Source organism: Hyaena hyaena, unplaced genomic scaffold (genome assembly GCF_003009895.1).
Source record: "Hyaena hyaena isolate Hyena2069 unplaced genomic scaffold, ASM300989v1 scaffold_115, whole genome shotgun sequence".
Classification (NCBI taxonomy): Eukaryota; Metazoa; Chordata; class Mammalia; order Carnivora; family Hyaenidae; genus Hyaena; species Hyaena hyaena.
Genome location: NW_024080747.1, coordinates 503413 through 522259, shown reverse-complemented (window position 1 = coordinate 522259; position 18847 = coordinate 503413). Strand labels below are relative to the sequence as shown.

At 43.2% G+C, this 18847-nt stretch overlaps 1 protein-coding gene across 2 annotated transcripts in view; it reads left to right on the top strand.

Moving 5' to 3' along the window:
* The window catches only part of ALDH7A1 (aldehyde dehydrogenase 7 family member A1), a 47409-nt gene extending 30687 nt beyond the window's left edge, over positions 1-16722 (top strand). Inside the window, exons 10-19 of one of the 2 annotated variants that reach the window (XM_039236697.1) lie at positions 297-338; positions 1247-1341; positions 3397-3481; positions 4840-4946; positions 7170-7286; positions 8067-8164; positions 8595-8668; positions 12301-12376; positions 14901-14957; positions 16496-16722. In XM_039236697.1, coding sequence (XP_039092628.1) covers positions 297-338; positions 1247-1341; positions 3397-3481; positions 4840-4946; positions 7170-7286; positions 8067-8164; positions 8595-8668; positions 12301-12376; positions 14901-14955 — 749 coding nt within the window. In that variant the 3' untranslated portion in view covers positions 14956-14957; positions 16496-16722. Of the gene's footprint in view, positions 1-296; positions 339-1246; positions 1342-3396; positions 3482-4839; positions 4947-7169; positions 7287-8066; positions 8165-8594; positions 8669-12300; positions 12377-14900; positions 15176-16495 lie in introns of those variants that run through there. The other variant, XM_039236696.1, reaches the window with a different exon arrangement.
* Positions 16723-18847: the final 2125 nt, after the last annotated feature.

Below are 18847 nucleotides of genomic sequence, written 5' to 3'. Positions count from 1 at the left end.
AGGTGGCTTAGTCTCTTAAGTGTCCAGCTCTGGGTTTCTGTTCAGGTCATGATCTTGAGTTTCATGAGACTGAGCCCTGCATCGGGCTCTGCACTGACCTCACGGAGCCTGCTTGGGATATTCTCTCTCCCCCTCTCTCTTTTCCCCTCCTCTGCTCATGCTCGCTCTCAAAATAAATAAAGTTAAAAAAAAAAAAAAAAAGAAACACAGTTGTGATAGGCTGTGATTTGAGACCATTTTGCAGTGTGTGGTAAGTACTGAAATGGGCATTAATATGTGTTTGTATATTTTTAAAGGGAGAAGTTTGTTAGAACTTGGAGGAAACAATGCCATCATTGGTAAGGCTGCCCTTTGTTTGCTGTTCAGAATAGTTCCAGTAGCCATGGTGACCCCACTTGGGTAGAAACTCTTCCTTTCCTCCTCTGTTGTGTGCGTCCAAGACCTAATTTTAGATTTCAGAGTTATGCTTGTGAGATCAGACACAAAGGTTTGAAGGCAGAGATGACTAGGAAGGACAGATGTTCATGTTGAGAAATGTTACCTGGGGCTTAGAGCCTGTGTCTGAGGCTTTGTAGCTTGGCATGATTTCTTGTTTTTCCTTCTCCTGCTTCCTGAAAACTGGCCACATGTTTCTCTAAAGTAAGTAAACTCTTAAATGACTTGCTGATTCCTTTGCATATTAAAAAATTAGCTTGTCTATAGTAAAATGTTGAGTGCTTTTATGTTGGGAAGGATTCTTTCCTTAAAGTATTTTATCACTTAACCCATAGAGTTGGGGTTAACCTAATTCTCTTTAGGTTACCAGCATTTTCTGGATAACGAACATCAATAGACTGAGATTTAATAGAAGCATGGATTTTGTGATAAAAAGCAAAACTTGGTAATTTGTATATTGCCACTGTTAGCACATGTAAATGTCTATACTTTTGTGGTAGACACCGGGAGTTTAAAAAGCACATGGTGTTGGGTTTGTTCTGGTCAGACTTCTAATCTAGTTAGTGTTCATTTGCAGATAGTTAGCATTTAGTGAGCCCTTGGTATTTGCAGAGACTGCTCAGCTCTTTCATATGAATTAATTTCCTTTAACCCCCTCAAAAATCCTGTGAGGTGCTACCATTATTAATCTCCTCTGACATCGGTACTGGGTAAAGACCATAGAGCTCATTATTCTATGTACATCTAGATGGTATGTCATCTAGCCTGTCTTCGTGACAACACTCATGGGTGTGTATTTTGTTTCTCGAAGGTTTTGAGGATGCGGACCTTAACTTGGTCGTTCCATCGGCTCTCTTTGCGGCGGTGGGCACAGCGGGCCAGAGGTGTACCACTGCACGGCGCCTGGTGAGTGTGTCTGCATGGGCTCATGACGTTGTCTTCAGACCCCACTTAGTTTCACATCACACTGCTAGGAAGCGGCGTACACGTATTGCTAGAAAAACATGTTCCCGTAGACACAGTTGGCACATTGGTGGCCCGTATACTCTGGTGTGCTCAAGGCAGATGGCGCTGATCGGTCAGGGATCGTGCCCAAGCTAAAAGTGGTGGAGTCAGATGGGGACTGAGAACCTCGAACAATATGGACAAAGTTCAATGTCCACTGACATTGGAGAATAAAATCAGCTAAGAGTTTGAAGAATTTGAAAATTGTTTGCTAACAGATACAGAGCCTTGGCTTCTTTATAAAAACATTTAGTAAAACATTATAAAGACAGTAATTTGGGGTCCATCAGTCTGGTGTTAGATTTCTAGACTTGCTGTGATCTGGTTTATTTTTGAAAAGCAAATGTGGGTTGTCTCTGGTTGAATCTGTAGTCTGCACACACATCTATAGGACACATTAGTGTTAGGTGCACAGAGGGACATGTGGCTTCGCATCAGCGAGTAGGGTTGGGGACGTTTCATGTCCGTACTTAGATTTGAGCTACATTTCAGTTCTGTGTGGGCTACCAACCTGATTTTCATGGTCCTGAAAACTCAATACTACAACCAAACAGGCTTTGATTAGGTACAAAATGTCACTGCATTTGAAATTTTAAAAATTAGTATCGTGGAGTGTTCCTCTTGTAATTAAAAAAAACCTCATGCATTGGAATTACAGAGAAATGGGCTTTGCGTTTTTACTCTTAACCACAGTATTAACCAATTCTTTATAAGGTTGACATAATCTAAATTTACTAGAATAAAAAGTGTCTGGAAAGTAAGCCCACTTTTTCTGTAACTTGTCATGTTCTTTCTTTCCCTTGTATTTTACAACAGTTGAATATCTGTCTTTCCTTTATTTTTCTGTAGTTGAAATTCTCCAAAAAAATCTGAGATATGATAGTCATAGATTATTTATAATTTACTGAATTTGCTTTAGACGTGTATTACACGAATGCTAAGAAGGAAACGGGTACTCCAAAAGATTTTAAATTTTAACGACATGGTGAAATTTGAAATATCATGGAAGTCAAGCCTTCATGTATTCAGCTAAGTTTTATTTTCCCTTTGTGTCCTGGAGCAAGTATAAAGCATACAAATTCATGCTTTGTAGAGGATGCTATTAGTTACTGCCCAGATTGGTTTCTGTAGGGACAGTTAGGGCTGTGTAGAAAAATCCATTCCAGTGCTGCGGACCTCTCCATGACTGTCAGTCCATTTGGTACATGGAAACCAACCCAGAGAATGGATGGCTTGAGAAGTTCACCTCCGTCAATGGGAACATAGCTTAGAGCTTACGTCCTACCTAGAGTGAGTCCAAAGGCAGTCTTCCTAGTTGAGTCCTCCCTCTGGAGGCCTACTCCACCTAAGGGCGCCTTGTTACACAGCAGCCGTACCAAGGCAGACCAAACGCTGTGGTATGTGTTCATCATACCTGGGACAGAAACACTGGAGGCTTTCTGGGAATTAAGGCGGTAAATGCTTTAAAGCAAAAACAGGTGTAATTGCTGTGTGAAGCTTGGCCAGATATGTCCTTAGCAACTTGATAAAGACATGGCTTATGATTTCTTTCTAATATCCACCGAGTGGAAATTTATTATCTTAATGTAACTATTAAAATTAGGAATTGGGGTGGCTGGGTGGCTCAGCTGGTTAGGCATCCAACTTTGGCTGGGGTCATGATCTCACGGTCTGTGAGTTTGAGCCCCACATCAGGTTCTGGGCTGACAGCTCGGAGCCTGGAGCCTGCTTTGGATTCTGTGTCTCCCTCTCTCTCTGCCCCTCTTCAGCTTGTACTCTGTCTCTCTCTCTCCCATATATAAATACACATTAAAAATATTAAAAAAATAAAAGAAATTAGGAATTACATAACTAAAAACTATATTCTAAATCAGTACTATTCAGAAAAATTGCACATTGCTGACAAATTGATGTGTTGATTTGACTATTCCCTTCAATGTTTCTCTTTTCTCTTAGTTTTTACATGAGAACATCCATGATGAAGTTATAAACAAACTTAAAAAGGCCTATGCACAGATCCGTGTGGGAAACCCTTGGGACTGTGAGTATCTGGTTGATTTCAGAGTTTTCCTTTTTTTTAATTTTTTAATGTTTTATTTATTTCTGAGAGAGAGAGACAGAGTGAGCAGGGGAGGGTCAGAGAGAGAGGGAGACACAGAATCTGAAGCAGGCTCCAGGCTCTGAGCTGTCAGCATACAGCCCAACGCAGAGCTCAAACCCACGAACTGCGAGATCATGACCTGAGCTGAAGTCAGATGCTCAACCGACTGAGCCACCCAGGCGCGGAGCTATTCCTTTTTGACAGCTGGTGGTGTTACCAGTGTTTCTGATCTCAGAGTTTTTGTTTTTCCTTCTCTGAGAGGCCTGAGGGCATATGAAGCAGTTTATCCAGTACTTGGGGTTTCAAGTCTGCTCCTAGCTTAGGCTCCTGGGTGCTTGATGTAGGCTGGTGGGTGTGCCTAGGAGATGGTGCTCAGATGGGATGACTTTGATGAGCTTCTCTCTCTGCACTCAAGTCCCTTGTGCAAGCCACCACCCTCCTCATGGAAGGCTGCAAGAGTCCCCTCCACCCCCCCACCCCCCGACCTGCCTGCTCCCACGTGTGCTTTCCAGAGAAGCCAGAATGATTTTTTTAAAACATGTAATTAGATGAAATAATTCATTTTCCTGCTTCATATACTCCAGGGACTTGTAATTGCTCTACAGGTGAAACCTGGATCCTCCCCTGCCCACCCCCTGACTTGCCGGGTACCATTTCCCCCCTGCTCTCTAAGCTTCAGCTTCTCCATCTTCCTTACAGAGCTCCCAGTGTCCCATGCTCCATCCTGCTACTTTTCCCCTTGGAAATACTCATTACCCTGCTTTTCCCATGACTGGTGCTCTAAGATACCCCTGATGCCTACCTAAATCTCCCTTCTTCCTCTGTCCCCTGGTCACCTTTAATGTTCTGGACTCTAGCAGCCATATAGGGCAGCATCAGTTTTGCCCTGGTCAATCCACACTGGCTCCTGAGCCTGTGAAGTCCTTAGAGCATGAGCTCACTCATGGTCACGAATAAATGGATCATGTATTTTTAATGCAGTGCTTTGAGCAATTGATAGCCGTTCCTTTAACCCAGGGGGTGATGGATTTTGCTACCTGTTTATGTAGAGAGACTTTAGTCAGGACACAGCCCCAACCCCTGGTTTAAGTGTCTTCTGTGGCTCCTGTGGCAGAGACATCACATGCCCTGCAGAACACGAACCATTTCCTGTCTAGCCATTTACGGAAGAGGTTGCTGGCTCCCGCTCTACGCCGAGAGGCTGTCTGAAGAGGTGGGGCTCTTCACTGGGAAAGCTTTTCTAACAATGACATGATGCCATTCGGGGTGAATTGAAAGGCATTCTTTTTTCTCTGCAGCTAATGTTCTCTATGGGCCACTCCACACCAAACAGGCAGTGAGCATGTTTCTTGGAGCAGTGGAGGAAGCGAAGAAAGAAGGTGGCACTGTGGTCTATGGTGGCAAGGTAATGACAGCTGATCCCAGTAGTGACAGATTTTTGCTTCCTTTCCTTTCAGCATGAGCGGGGCTCTGGGCAGACCGGCGAAGGGTCCCCCGGCTGCTGTCTTCGTTTTTTCCATCCCTTTCGTGAGGCGGAAATACTGTTTCAGTGAGTGACGACATAAAATGCGTGGAGCACTTCCGGAAGGACTCACACAAGAAACCAAGAGCCATGGTGGCTGTTGAATTGAGTCCTGTGGAATTTGTGTCCCTTTCCACCGGACAGTCTGAGACTTGGTGTTCAGAGCAATCAGAACCCCTATTCTGTGGTTACCTTTAAAAGTCAGTTAAGGCAGGAAATCAGAGAAAGGACGTGAGGCAGTTTTCCCCATCGACCTCTTGGCTTCACGCATTTCCACCACAGACATCATCGTTGCATAACCGGTTATAAGGCAGTTGGGCATAAAGGGTAACAAGTAACTGGTTGACCATTTGGTTGGGCAGTGTGTTGGTCTCAGCACTGTGCTGACTCTAGGATTTCATTTTTCCATTCGTGTAGTGCTCCCATTTTTATACTACATAAATCTTAGTCCTGGTGGTCAACGCAGTGGTGCAGAGCTCTGAACTCACGTTTCCCGTGGAGCTTTGAACTTTGCATTTCCCAGAGAACTTTGAAACACACATGCACATCTGGTTGGATAGATTGGGAGTTGATACAGTTGGCTTTTGGGAAACATACAGCTCAAAGGGTGAGAGCTAGAATGACACACACTGGGGACTAGACCACCCGCCTTGGGCATCAAGGGCATTTTATAGAAGGAGATGTGAGCCTCGGCTAAGTGGACATGAACTAGTAATTTGGTCCATGGAGGTTGGTTAGGAGAGTGTCTACGGTATACTCCGGTGGCTTTTGATTTTTGTATAGTATGTGTTGGTCTGCTAGGGATGTCACAGACTGGGTTGTTTAAGTAACACAAGTTGACTTTTCTCACAGTTGAGGGGGCTGAGTCCAAAATCAAGGTTCTGTCAGGATTTCTGCTGAGGCCTGTGTTCTTGGCATGCAGACGGCCACCATATTGGTGTCCTCACGGCCACTTTCTCTGTGTCTCTGGTATCTGTTCCTCTTTTTGTAAGCATATCCGTTCTGGCAGATTAGGGCCCCTCCCATGTGGCCTCATTTAAACTTTAATTACTTCCTTAAAGGTTCTGTCTCCAGGGGCGACTGGGTGGTTCAGTGGGTTAAGGCTCAGGTCATGATCTTGAAGTCTGTGGATCTGAGACCTGCATTGGGCTCTGTGCTGACAGCTCAGGGCCTGGAGCCTGCTTTGGATTCTGTGTGTCCCACTCTCTCTGCCCCTTCCCTGCTCATGCTGTTTCCCTCTTTCTCTTTCTCTCTTCTCTCTCTCAAAAGAAAAATTAAAAATATAAAATTAAAAAATTGTTCTGTCTCCATACTTAGTCACACTGCACTGGTTCAGGCTTCAGCATAGGAATTTGGGGATAAGGGACACAATCCCATCTTTATTTACTTATCTGTTGTAATTTTTAAAGTGTTCATTTATTTTGAAAGAGAGAATCCTAAGCAGATTCCATACTGTCAGTATAGAGCCCAATGTGGGGCTTGAGCCCACAAACTGTGAGATCATGACATGAGCTGAAATCAAAGGTCAGACGTTTAAATGACTGAGCTACCCAGGCGTCCCTCACAATACAGTCTTTAAACACAGACCGTATAGGGGCTCCTGGGTGTCTCAGTCGGTTAAGTAATGACTTTGGCTCAGGTGATGATCTCACGGTTCGTGGATTCGAGCCCCGCGTCGGGCTCTGTGCTCAGAGCCTGGAGCCTGTTTCAGATTCTGTGTCTTCCTGTCTCTCTGACCCTCCCCTGCTCACGTTCTCTCTCTCTGTCAGAAATAAAACATTAAAAAAAACACACAGACCGTATGGATTACTTATTTTTACATTGTGTAAGTTTTTTTTAAAAATCCATCTGTAACAGTGTTTTTTCAATCTCACCTCAGCCTTTGTTCCTTGACTTTTTTTTTATCTGACCAATTAGGAGCAGTAGGAGGCAGAGAACGTTTTCATTCATGGTGCTGTTATTTTTGGGAAAATAATTCATCTTCTATAAATGGTGGTGGGTGTTTTTTTTCCCCCTCCACAAATACAGGCAAAGGTTGTATCTGCTGACCCAAAGTAGCGGAAAACGAAATGCTTTCATTCTTGTGATTTTATTTCCCTACTGAAGGTTATGGATCGCCCTGGAAATTACGTTGAACCCACCATTGTGACAGGTCTGGCCCACAACGCGTCCATTGCCCACACAGAGACCTTCGCTCCCATTCTTTATGTCTTTAAATTCAAGGTAAAAATGGATTCTGTTTGCCTTTTCTCTAGTTTAATGTTGAAAAAACAAATAAGAGTAAAGGAAATGAAGCTATATGAAATTTCACCCTGTTAGCCTTTAGGCTCGTTTTAGAAAGTCTGTAAGAAGAACAGTGTGTGGGGAACAAAATCGAGGCACCTGCGCCCTTCTCCTTTAGGGTTAGACCAAAACTGACCGCCACCCCTCTCCCAGGCCCACCCTCCTCATCCCCAAGAGATGGAATCAAGATTTGGATGTGCCATGATTAACAGTTAAAAGATAATGAGAACTGTATCTTTTTTGCAATTATATGATTGCTGTTTAAACGGTCAATTATTGTTTTACATAATATGACTAGAGGTATAATTTCATGTTTTATTGTGTGTGTGTGTGTGTATGTGAATGTGACTGAATTCTTCAGCAAATTGTTTAGTGTCTCTTGCCTAATCTGCAAACTGTGGATAATATAAAACCTGTATCATCGGATGAGGATAAATAACTAAGTGTATTGTAAGTGGTTAGATCTGTAGGATGTCATAATTGGAGCTCTGTAAATATTAGTTCTTACATGTCGTAGCTTGAATTGAAGCATGTACTCCTCTGTTTCTCAGAGTACAATTAAGGGAGAAACCCACAAAGCTGTGTATCAGAGATACAGAATTAGTAAGATAGAGTCTTTAGTTTACCTTGGTGCACCAACGTTATACTGGTACATCTCATGAAATTACCATTGTGGACTTTGACCTGAATTTTCTCTCATCCCACTGTCTGTCCTTTTAGAGTGAAGAAGAAGTCTTTGCATGGAATAATGAAGTAAAACAGGGACTTTCAAGTAGCATCTTTACCAAGGATTTGGGCAGAATCTTCCGCTGGCTTGGGTATAACTTTGTCTATTTTGAAAACTTATGTAAGTCTGATTTGTCTCGTGAATGGACTTATCAAAAAGAAAATGAAGTCATCTTTGTTGAAAATACATTTTTTAGCATCGAGAGTCTTAGAAGTTTGGATTTTTTGTTTGTTTTTTCCTTTTATAAAAGTTTTTTAATGTTTATTTTTGAGAGAGAGAGAGAGAGAGACAGAGCAGGAGTGGGGGAGGGGCAGCAAGAGAGGGAGACACAGAATCTGAAGTAGGCTCCAGGCTCTGAGCCATCAGCACAGAGCCCATTGCAGGGCTTGAACCCATGGACTGGGAGATCATGACCTGAACCTAAGTCTGTGGGCCTAATCGACTGAGCCCCCCAAGTCCCTTGTTTGTTTTGTTTCTTAGTTTCCTAATAGTTTGCTCTCAACTCTTCTTTTTACACACAGACCGAAAGGATCAGACTGTGGCATTGTAAACGTCAATATCCCAACGAGTGGGGCAGAGATTGGAGGTGCATTTGGTATGTAAAGAGTCCTTTTCATGCAGGGGGCGGTATATTAGATGTTAGGGCCGCCATAACAAAATACCAGGGACTGAGTGGCTTAAACAACAGATACTTATTTTCTCACAGCTTTGGGGGCTGCAGATCCAACCAAGGTCAAGGTGTTGGCAGTGTTGGTTTCTCCTGAAGCCTCTTTCCTGGCTTGTAGTCCCTACGTGGCCTTTTCTCTGTGGATGCGCACTTGTCGCTGGTGTCCCCTCCTTTTTTATGAGGACACCAGTCATGTTGTTTTTGGTTCCCCCTTTATGACTTCATGTTTTTTTTTCCTTTCGACTTCATCTAACCTTAATGACCTCCTCAAAGGTTCTCTTGCCAAACACAGCCACATTGTCAGTATTGGAAGTTAGGTCTTCATCATGGGAATTTGGGGTGGGGACACAATTTAGGAAGCACAGGAAAAGATGTTGTAGCTTTTAGAAAAGTTTGACCAAGAAACTGGAATAATAGAACCCAGCAGGAATCTGATCATACATGCATGAGAGAGCTTATGTGTCATGAGATCTTGTCCAAGGTCTGACTTTTCCTCAAATGCAGCATCAGTCGCATTGGAGCCAGGGCTCTTCACCTAAAATATGTGACCCCTTGAAATGGTGGCATCTCTTTTTGGGGGGAGATGGTCCACAACCCAGAGAACATTAAGAACCCCTGGGTTTAGGGATAAGCCAGAAAGTTTCACATGAAAAATTCTGGTTTTTAATTGCTAGACATCATGCTAAGTGTCAAACATTATCTTTTATTTTAGATAAAATACTAAGTTGTTTTTTTTCCTCTGGGTTCTGCTTACATTTTCTCTTAATAAGCTTTGGAGTTTTTGGTTTTGTTTTTAATGTTCATTTATTTTGAGAGAGAGATTCCCAAGCAGGCTCCATGCTGTCAGTGCAGAGCTTGACAGGGGACTCAGTCTCATGAACCTTGAGGTCATGATCTGAGTCGAGATCGAGAGTCAGATGGCTTAACCAACTTAGCCACCCAGGCACCCCTTATCATTTTTAATGTTTATTTGAGAGTGTGCGAGAGTGAGTGAGGGAGGGGAAGGGAGGGAAGAAGGGAGGGAGAGAGAGAAAGAGAGGGAGGGAAAGAGGGAGAGAGGGAGAGAGAATCCCAAGCAGCTACATGGCTGTCAGCACAGAGCCCAAGAGGGGCTTGAACTCACAAACTGTGAGATCACGACTGGAGTCGAAATCTAGAATTGGACGCTTAACGGACTGAGCCACCCAGCTGTCCCTCCACAGTAAATTTTCAGATGGAATAGGCTTTTCTCCCACTATTCCTCCTTCATTCTCAGGGGCAACTACTTTGAGATTATTGCTGGGAAAAAAAAAAGTAAATTTACTTTTGGATTTATTTCAGTTTTTAAAAAATATTTATTTTTATTTTGTTTTGATAGAGCATGAGTGGGGGGAGGGGGACTAGAAGAGTAGAGAGAGAGGGAGAGATAGGATCCAAAGTGGGCTGTGTGCTGACAGCAGCAAGCCCAACATTGGGCACGAACTCATGAACTGTGAAATTATGACCCAAGCAGAAGTCAGATCCTCAACTGACTGAACCACCCAGGTGTCCCTAATTTTTATTTATTTTAAGCAATCTCTTGACCCACCTTGGGGCTCAAACTCTTGAATCCGAATTCCAGAGCCACACACTCTATCAGTTGAGGCAGCCAGGCATCTGTACTTCAGTTTTTCAAAGTAATGTGCTTTAACTGCTTACTCTTGGTCAATTTTAGACATTATGTGTTGACCCTCTTTAAGGAGAGATGAACCTTTTTAACCCTCCCTTGTCTCTGTGTGTGGCATGACTTTATCATGCTGGGTGAGGTTAATGAGGGGAAACCAGAGGAAGCAACTAAGCTTCCAAGAGTGCTCTCCCTCTTGAAGTCCGCACAGGATCTGCTTAATTCTTCCAGCAACTGATTGTGACAAAATACCTGAAATGTCATCTACCGGGAAAGCTCATTAGGGACTCAGTGCCCAAGGCTTTTTGGGGGGGCTGGTCACTGAGGCACCCTTTCCTTGGCATTTACCAAAATTCCAGACTCCCTGAAGGAAAGCAGGTGTTGTACAGAAACAGTTGAGGCCCAATGAGACACTTGTTATCATTTAGGAAAAGTGTTACACCTGTGTAGGGAATGGCTTGTAGCAAGCAGACCTGCTCTGCCTTTCCTGCTCGTTCTCAATGTTTCCTCAGATTTTTGAAGTTGTTACTCATTTGCATTATGGTTTTTGGTGTTGTGGTTGAAAGGCAGATCCACTTTGATTTCTGATTTCTTTTTTTTCCCCATGTTAAAAAATTAGGGGTCTACTTTTTATGTCAGTGGAGGTCATTGTAAAAATTTTTCTTGGGCACTGGGCCAGTGATGAGCTGTAGAATATTGGGGCTCATTCTCAGTCCTGGGGAGTTTTGACTAGTTTTGTTTTGATACTGTTTCTTTGACTATTATTTTCCCTTCATTTTTTTTAAAGAATTTTTTTAAAGTAATCTCTAACCCCAAAGTGGGACTTGAACTTAAACCCCGAGATCAAGGGTCACATGCTTTACTGACTGAGCCAGCCAGGCACCTCAGTTTTTCTAATTACTAGAACTTTTACTTGAATACTATTTCTTGAAGAATTGATTATCTAATTTTGTTACCTTTTTTCCTCCTATTTTTTGTCTTTTTGTTTTATGTTTTTTTGTTTTTTTTATATGGAAGATTTCCTCATATTTGTTTTTAATGTTTATTTATTTTTAAGAGATGGAGAGACAGAGTGCAAGCAGGGAAGGGGCAGAGAGAGAGGGAGGGAGGCACAGAATCTGAAGCCAGCTCCAGGCTCTCAGCTGTCAGCACAGAACCTGATGTGGGGCTTGAACCACCAACTGTGAGATCATGACCTGAGCTAAAGTTAGATGCATAACCAACTGAGCCACCCAGGCGCCCCTCAGATTTTTTAAGATTTTTTTTTTTAAGTAATCTCGACGCCCAGCATGGGACTTGAACTCACCATCCTTAGATCAAAAGTCTTATGCTCCTCTGACTGAGCCAGCCAAGTGCTCTCTCAGATTTTTATTCTAGCTCTTCTGTTAACTATTTTCTCCTCTGCTGTTACTAACAACATCAAGACTTCTTTCTTGTGATTTGATGGCACACTTTTAGATAGTATTTTTTTCTTGTTGTGTGCAATCATTATCTTCTTATAATCCAAGTATATTACTATAGCATTTCAAAATATTATAAAAGCAGTGTATGTATATTATAGAAAATAATGAAAACCTAAGCATAAACAAGATAATGAAATTACATTTCTACCATCTAGAGGTTTCCCATTTTAACATCTTGTCTCATGGTAAGATTGGTTTTCTTTTGCTGCTTGGCAAATTTCTGTTTCCTCTTTATTCCTCCCCCTCTCCCCCTGCCCCTAGTTCTTTTTTCCTGTTTATTTGGTTTATTTGGTCTCTGTCTTTTGTTTGTAGAGGAGATAACTCTGAGCGAAATGCGAACTCATTGGCTGGGTAGCTCTGGTCTCCTTTTGGTATCTTTCTTTCTGTGCTGCCGAGTAGGATCCGCGTAGAGAGAAACCGCCCACGAGATGTGAGCTTCTTGTGTGTTCTTCTAGGAGGAGAAAAGCACACTGGCGGCGGCCGCGAGTCTGGTAGTGATGCCTGGAAACAGTACATGAGAAGGTCCACTTGGTAAGAGCCGGCTTTCGGAGGACGGGTTTGGGCTTTGAGCTGTCAGAATGCTCTTTTAAAATTAAAAGCTCTTCTCTTTCCTGCTCTCTGTACAGCTTCACTTAACTTTGGTTTTCTTTCTCTCTCTCTTTCTTTCTTTCTTTCTCTCTTTCTCTCTTTCTCTCCTCTCCTTCCTTCCTTCCTTCTTCCTTCCTTCCTTCCTTTTTTCTTTCTTTCTTTCTTTCTTTCCTTCTTCCTGGCTGTAACTATTTTTTAAAATTTTTAAAAATGTTTTTATTTATTTCTTAGAGAGAGAGAGACAGCATGAGCAGCGGAGGGTCAGAGAGAGAGGGAGACATAGAATCTGAAACAGGCTCCAGGCTCTGAGCTGGCAGTCAGCACAGAGCCCGACGTGGGGCTCAAACCTAGGAACTGTGATATCATGACCTGAGCTGAAGTTGGACGCTTAACCAACTGAGCCACCCAGGCACCCCCAGGCTGTACCTATTTAAAAAATTTTTTTAATGTTTATTTTTGAGGGAGAGAGACAGAGATAGCGCGAGCAGGGGAGGGGCAGAGCCAAAGGGTGACACAGAATTTGATGCAGCTCCAGGCTCCGAGTGGTCAGTGCAAAGCCCTACGCTGGGCTCGAACTCACGGACTGCTAGTTCATGACCTGAGCCGGAAGTCTGACAATCAACCAGCTGACCCACCCAGGCGCCCCGCCCTCCCCTTAGTTTGACTTTCTAATACACTGCAGCTGTCTTCTCCCAGGGCATCCCTTTCGTACTGTTACTTTGTAGCCTTGCGGTCCTGCCTCAGCCAGTGCCCAGCACTAGACTGTGAAACCATCTCGTCGTGGTTTCTGTCTGGAGGCGCTGGATGAGCAGGACATTTGAGGGACAGCCTGCAGGAGAAAAGTGGAAGAAGCTGTGCTTTTAGTTTGCTCCTTGGGTGCAGCCACCACCCGTGCAGACTGTGGGGGAAAGGTGTGCAGGGCCGCTGCGGGCCAGGCTAGCACGCTGCAGGATACCAGCTGTCAGAGCACTGAGTGTGTCGCTTGAACTACATTAGCTCGTTCACCCAGCACATGGGTAGCTGGCGCAGAGGCCTCCTTCTGGGAGAATTTTACTAGGAGTTGGTTCTTTTTCTCCTATGCTGTTTTTCCTCCCTCTTTGGGTAAAAATATTTTTGCCCAAGTGGATTAAACCAGAACACATGGGTCAGGCGCGTGTGGTGGTACGTGATGGAGCACAGGGTGAGGATCCAGGGACACTCAGCCCAGTCTCATCTACTGCTGCTTACTGGCCCTGTAACCTTAGGTGGGTTCTCAGCCGTGACCCCTTCGCGCCTCAGTCACTTGACGTCTCAGGAATTCCTGAGGTGCTGTGGCTGTGCCCTAAGTGCTGACACATGCTCGCTTCCTTGGTTCCTGTTTTTTGAAGTCAGTGATGTTCCTTTTACTTTTTTTGTACACCAGAGATCTAGAGTGGCAAACTTTTTTTTTTTTTAAGTTTTAATTATTTAAGTAATCTCCCCACCCAATGTGGAGCTTGAACTCAGGACCCTGAGATCGAGAGTTGCATGCTCTTCTGACTGAACCAGCTGGGTGCTCCTAGAGTGGCAAACATTTCCTCTTTGGAAACTGTTTTATTTTTATTTTTAAAATTTTATTTTATTTTATTTTGTTTTATTTTATTTTATTTTATTTTATTTTATTTTTTATTTCTAGGAGAGAGAGAGAGAGACAGCGTGAGCAGGGGAGGGTCAGAGAGAGAGGGAGTCACAGACTGAAACAGGCTCCAGGCTCTGAGCTGGCTGTCAGCACAGAGCCCGACGCGGGGCTTGAACCCACGAATCGCGAGATCATGACCTAAGCGAAAGTCGGACGCTTAACCGACTAAGCCACCCAGGTGCCCCTATTTTTAAAATTTTAAATATTTATTTGCTTCGAAAGAGAGAGAGAATCTCAAGCAGGCTCTGCAGTGTCAGCACAGAGCCTGATGCGGGGCCCGAACCCACGAACCTTGAGATTGTGACCTGAGCTGAAACCAAGAGTCAGATGCTTAACCCAGTGAGCCACCCAGGAGCCTCAGAACCCATTTAATAGGGATATTTTTCATCTCAGGAGAAAATCCAGATGTGCAATTAATTACTAGGGAAGCTTTCGTTTTCTAACGATTACCGTTTATTTGATTTCTGTTGAAACTAGAATATCTATGTTTTTCCTGCTAGTTCAGTACAAGTTATTCAGAGATAAAAGAATAAAATTATATTTCCCATATTCTTGTGCTCTGAAGATTGTGAGTAACATGTTTGATAGGTGTTTTTCCAAATATGTTTCTCTCCCTTTTTTTGTTTGTTTTCTAAAACTGGATCTGTACTTTGTTTTGTATCCTAGTTTTGTTTTTCTTCACCAACTTATATACTAGACATCTCACCTTGTAAAAATACAGATACGCTAGAATTTCTTAATGGCATAAAGTATTCTGTATTATGTATGTACTACTCTTCTTTTAATTTGTTCATTTTTCCCCTCCTCTAGCACCATCAACTACAGTAAGGACCTTCCTCTGGCTCAAGGAATCAAGTTTCAGTAAAGGTGATAGTAAATTGGTGTTACTTCACAACTTAGAGACGTTCTCGCAAGTCTTTCTTCTGAAGAAGGCAAAGAAAATTGACATTTGTCCTGAATAAATAAATTCATTATTTTGAATATGACACTGGCTAATCTCTTAGCCCTGAGGCCTCAACTAAATCAAGAGACTTATTTTTCAAAAAATAAAAATAAAGGTGTCACAACATAGCCATATTTAGTAACAGGTCGATTGGGCGAATTTTTATGTTGCTGGTAGTTCATGGTTAAAGAAATGTTTTGTATTATAATTAGAAAAAAATAGTAGATGCTCTAGTAGGAATTTGGAAAAACACAGACTGGAGAAGAAAATGGAAGTCTTCTCGGTAGATGCAGGAACGTCTCCTGAGTGTGAGTACAGATTTCTGTAGTGAGTCTTGATTCACACTGTCCTTGAGCGTGTGCGGGAAGGAGTAGTATCTGAAGGGAGGCTGTTGCTGTTCATGCATGTGGAAGAACCCAGCACAGTATCCGTGTGGAATGACTTGCTTTGTGTTACACAAGGAAGGGTTATTCGTCACCATTCCCGCTTCCCTTGCTCGTGTTGGCTTGTGTCCCACAAAAGAGCTGTGCATGGTGGACCCAGGTTTTGCTCCAGCCATAGAACCTGTACCTGCCAAGGACAGTGCCTATGTCTACTGAAAAGCATGTCTGGGTTTCTTAACGCAGCCTTAGACCATTGTCTTTAGCTGTTAGTTTGTGCACTTGCCCTTGGATTTGTTCTGGGAGAATGACCACTGTGTGTGGCAGCATGTGGGGGTAGGGAACTGAGGAAAGCTCACTGGCTCGTGGCTGAGAATCTGCCTCCCTCTCTTGGGCAGCTGAGTCTTTGGAGTGGGTCATCCCAAAGAGTCCTGTTGAGTCCACGCTGGCCCTGGAAGGTCTCCTGTGTCCTGGTAGTCTGTACTTCCTTGCTGGGTTGGACCTGGGCAGAAGCCTTCCAAGAAGATAACATTTGTAGATAATCTGATGCATCAGGATGTGTGGACAGATTTGGACCCCTGGCAAAAATGGGTTATGACCCAGAGAAGTAAGCGAATGGAAAAACCGGGATGTTATAAATTGATCAGGGTGGGAAAGGTATTCATAATATGCCCCGTGGGGTAGCTCTGACTAGTGTTCATCAAGGCATGCTTTGGTCAACCTTGACTAGTAATTAAGCAAAACGCTGATGATGTGTGCCTAGTGAGAGCCTGTTTGCCGGAAGTCAGAAGTACATCAATGAGGTAGACAGTTCATGTTCTTTAGTGGAAAATCAATAATGCCTAAAATTACGAAAGAAATGGTAACAAAGGCTCATGCAGATAGGGAGGTAAACTTTTGGGAATCATATACTGACAGGCCATTAATATTTTGTGAAATTGTGCAAGGTGATTTTTGATTGAAATATTTTCTTCTATCTTGGGTTTTTCCAGCATATTATTTTTAAACAAACATTCTAAAATACAAGCTGTATCAGCGTTTGTTTTCGCTTAACATTTTTTTGCATTTATAATTTCTGTCAGGTATTTAAGGAGGCGCTCCATCCTCCTGTGTATCTGTTAAAGTCATGACACAGTGGCCAATTTTCTAGCATGCTGGGGTGACTGGCAGCCCTAGTCTTAGGTAGAGAACCCAAGGAAAACGAATTCTGAAAGCTTTTTTGGAAACTAATTCATAATTTTTCTACATATGTTTCTAACAGTTATGAGGAAATTTTTTTTTGTCACAATGCTTATTAAAAAATTTTGCATTTAAATTGGCCGTTTGTTCTTTTTTACTGACTTAACCAATAAAGGTTGCTTATTAGTGTTTTTTTTTTTTTTTTTTGGATTTGTTTATTCAAAAGAGAGCATGCAGGGGGAGGGGCAGTGAGAGAAAGAGAGAGAGACGCACGGGGTGAGAGAATCCCAAGCAGGCTTCATGGTGTCAGCACAGAGCCCGATGAGGGGGTTGATCCCGCAAACTGAGATCATGACCTGATCCGAAATCAAGAGTCTGTTGTTTAACCGAGTAAACCACCCAGGCGTGAGGAAGCTGAGGTGTACATCTGTGTGTTGTTAGGGTCATGTCTTTTCAGGTGGGAGCAGCCCTGTACTGCCTCGTGGTTACCATTTCCACGGAGCCGCGTGTGACTGCTTGCGTCTGCTACTGTAGCCATCCTGCTGGGGTTCCCATCCCCCACCACGGACACAGAAAGTGTGGTTAGATGCCAGCTCCCGCCCCTGCACGGAGCCCTGTTTCTTAGCATCTTGCTGTACTTCTCCAGGCCCGGGAGAGAGCATCCCAGTGGCCGATCCTAGGATCCTGACTTGTGGTTCCACAGGCAGGCGTCAGGACACTTGACTGCTCTGGCTTCTGTTTGGGGAGGCAGGCATTGATGAGGAAGACCTCACGGTGGAGAGGAGGCAGTTTTCTGCAAGTTTCTTCACTCCTCTCTTCCCTGTTGTGTAACCACAGATCAATCTTGGTGGCATGTTTTGTTCCTGGGAACGCTGTAGGGACTGTCTGCAATTTCTACCTTTTTCATATTTATCCCCTTTAAAAAAATTTTTTTTTTTAACATTTTTTCATTTTTGAGAGAGCAGAACGTGATTAGGGGAGGAGCAGAGGAGCTGGAGACAGAATCTGAAGCAGGCTCCAGGCTCTGAGCTGTCAGCACAGAGCCCAATTCAGGGCTCAAACCCATGAACCATGAGATCATGACCTGAGCTGAAGTCGGACACTTAAGCAACTGAGCCACCCAGGGACCCCATATTTATCCCCTCTTTCACATAACTGCTCATGTTTGTTTGTTTTTTCTCTGCTGTTTGTTGACCTTAAAGGGTTTTTAAGAGGATATATGATAAGATTAGGTCCTAGGACATTAGTTTTCAGTTCCAGAAAGTGTTCATACATTCTGATGTACTGAAGTTTTGGACTTTTCATGCAGTCAAATTATTGATTTTTAAAAGGTCAGTTTGTTTATTTATTTTGAGAGAGAGAGACAAAATCCCAAGCAGGCTCCACGCTCTGTGTGGAGCCCAATGCGGTGCTCGAACTCAAAATCGTGAAATCATGACCTGAGCTAGAATCAAGAGTCAGATATTTAACTGACTGAGTCACCCAGGTTCCCCTTGATTTCTTTTTTAGATATTTTATTTATTTATTTCTAAAAATGTTTTATTTATTTCTGAGAGAGAGAGACAGCGTGAGCAGGGGAGGGTCAGAGAGAGAGGGAGACACAGAATCTGAAGGAGGCTCCAGGCTCTGAGCTGTCAGCACAGAGCCCAACTCGGGGCTCAAACCCACGAACCATGAGATCATGACCTGAGCCGAAGTTGGACGCTTAACCGACTGAGCTACTCAGGCGCCCTTAAATATTTTATTTTTAGGTACTTTCTACAAAAATGTGGGGCTCAAACTTAATAACTCTGAAATCAAGAGTCACATGCTGTGCCACTGAGCCCACTAGATGCCCGAAATCTCTTCATCTTTTATATAGTTTTTCCAATTTAAGTTTACAAAGTTATAGTCCACAGCCATACTACCCTCGATGCATTTGATTTTGTCTGATCTCAGAAACTAAGTAGGGTCAGGCTTGGATGGGAGAAAGTTAGGTTATAAATTCTTCCTCTGCTTTTTTTTTTTAAAAGCATTTTCCCCTTTTTTTGAAGAAGTACTACTTGTACACAGTAAAAAAATTTTATACTTGAGACACAGGCTGTCCCTGTTCCCTCCTGATCTGCCTCCCCATTTATCAGAACAACCACCTGTATCTTTTCCAGTGTTGCTGACTACCTTATTCCTAAGCACTGAGCTTCTACTGCTGTTTTTCAGAAAATGAGTTTAGATATTGCCTGCAGAGTTCTCAGTGTGGTAGATGAGGAGTAACTTTT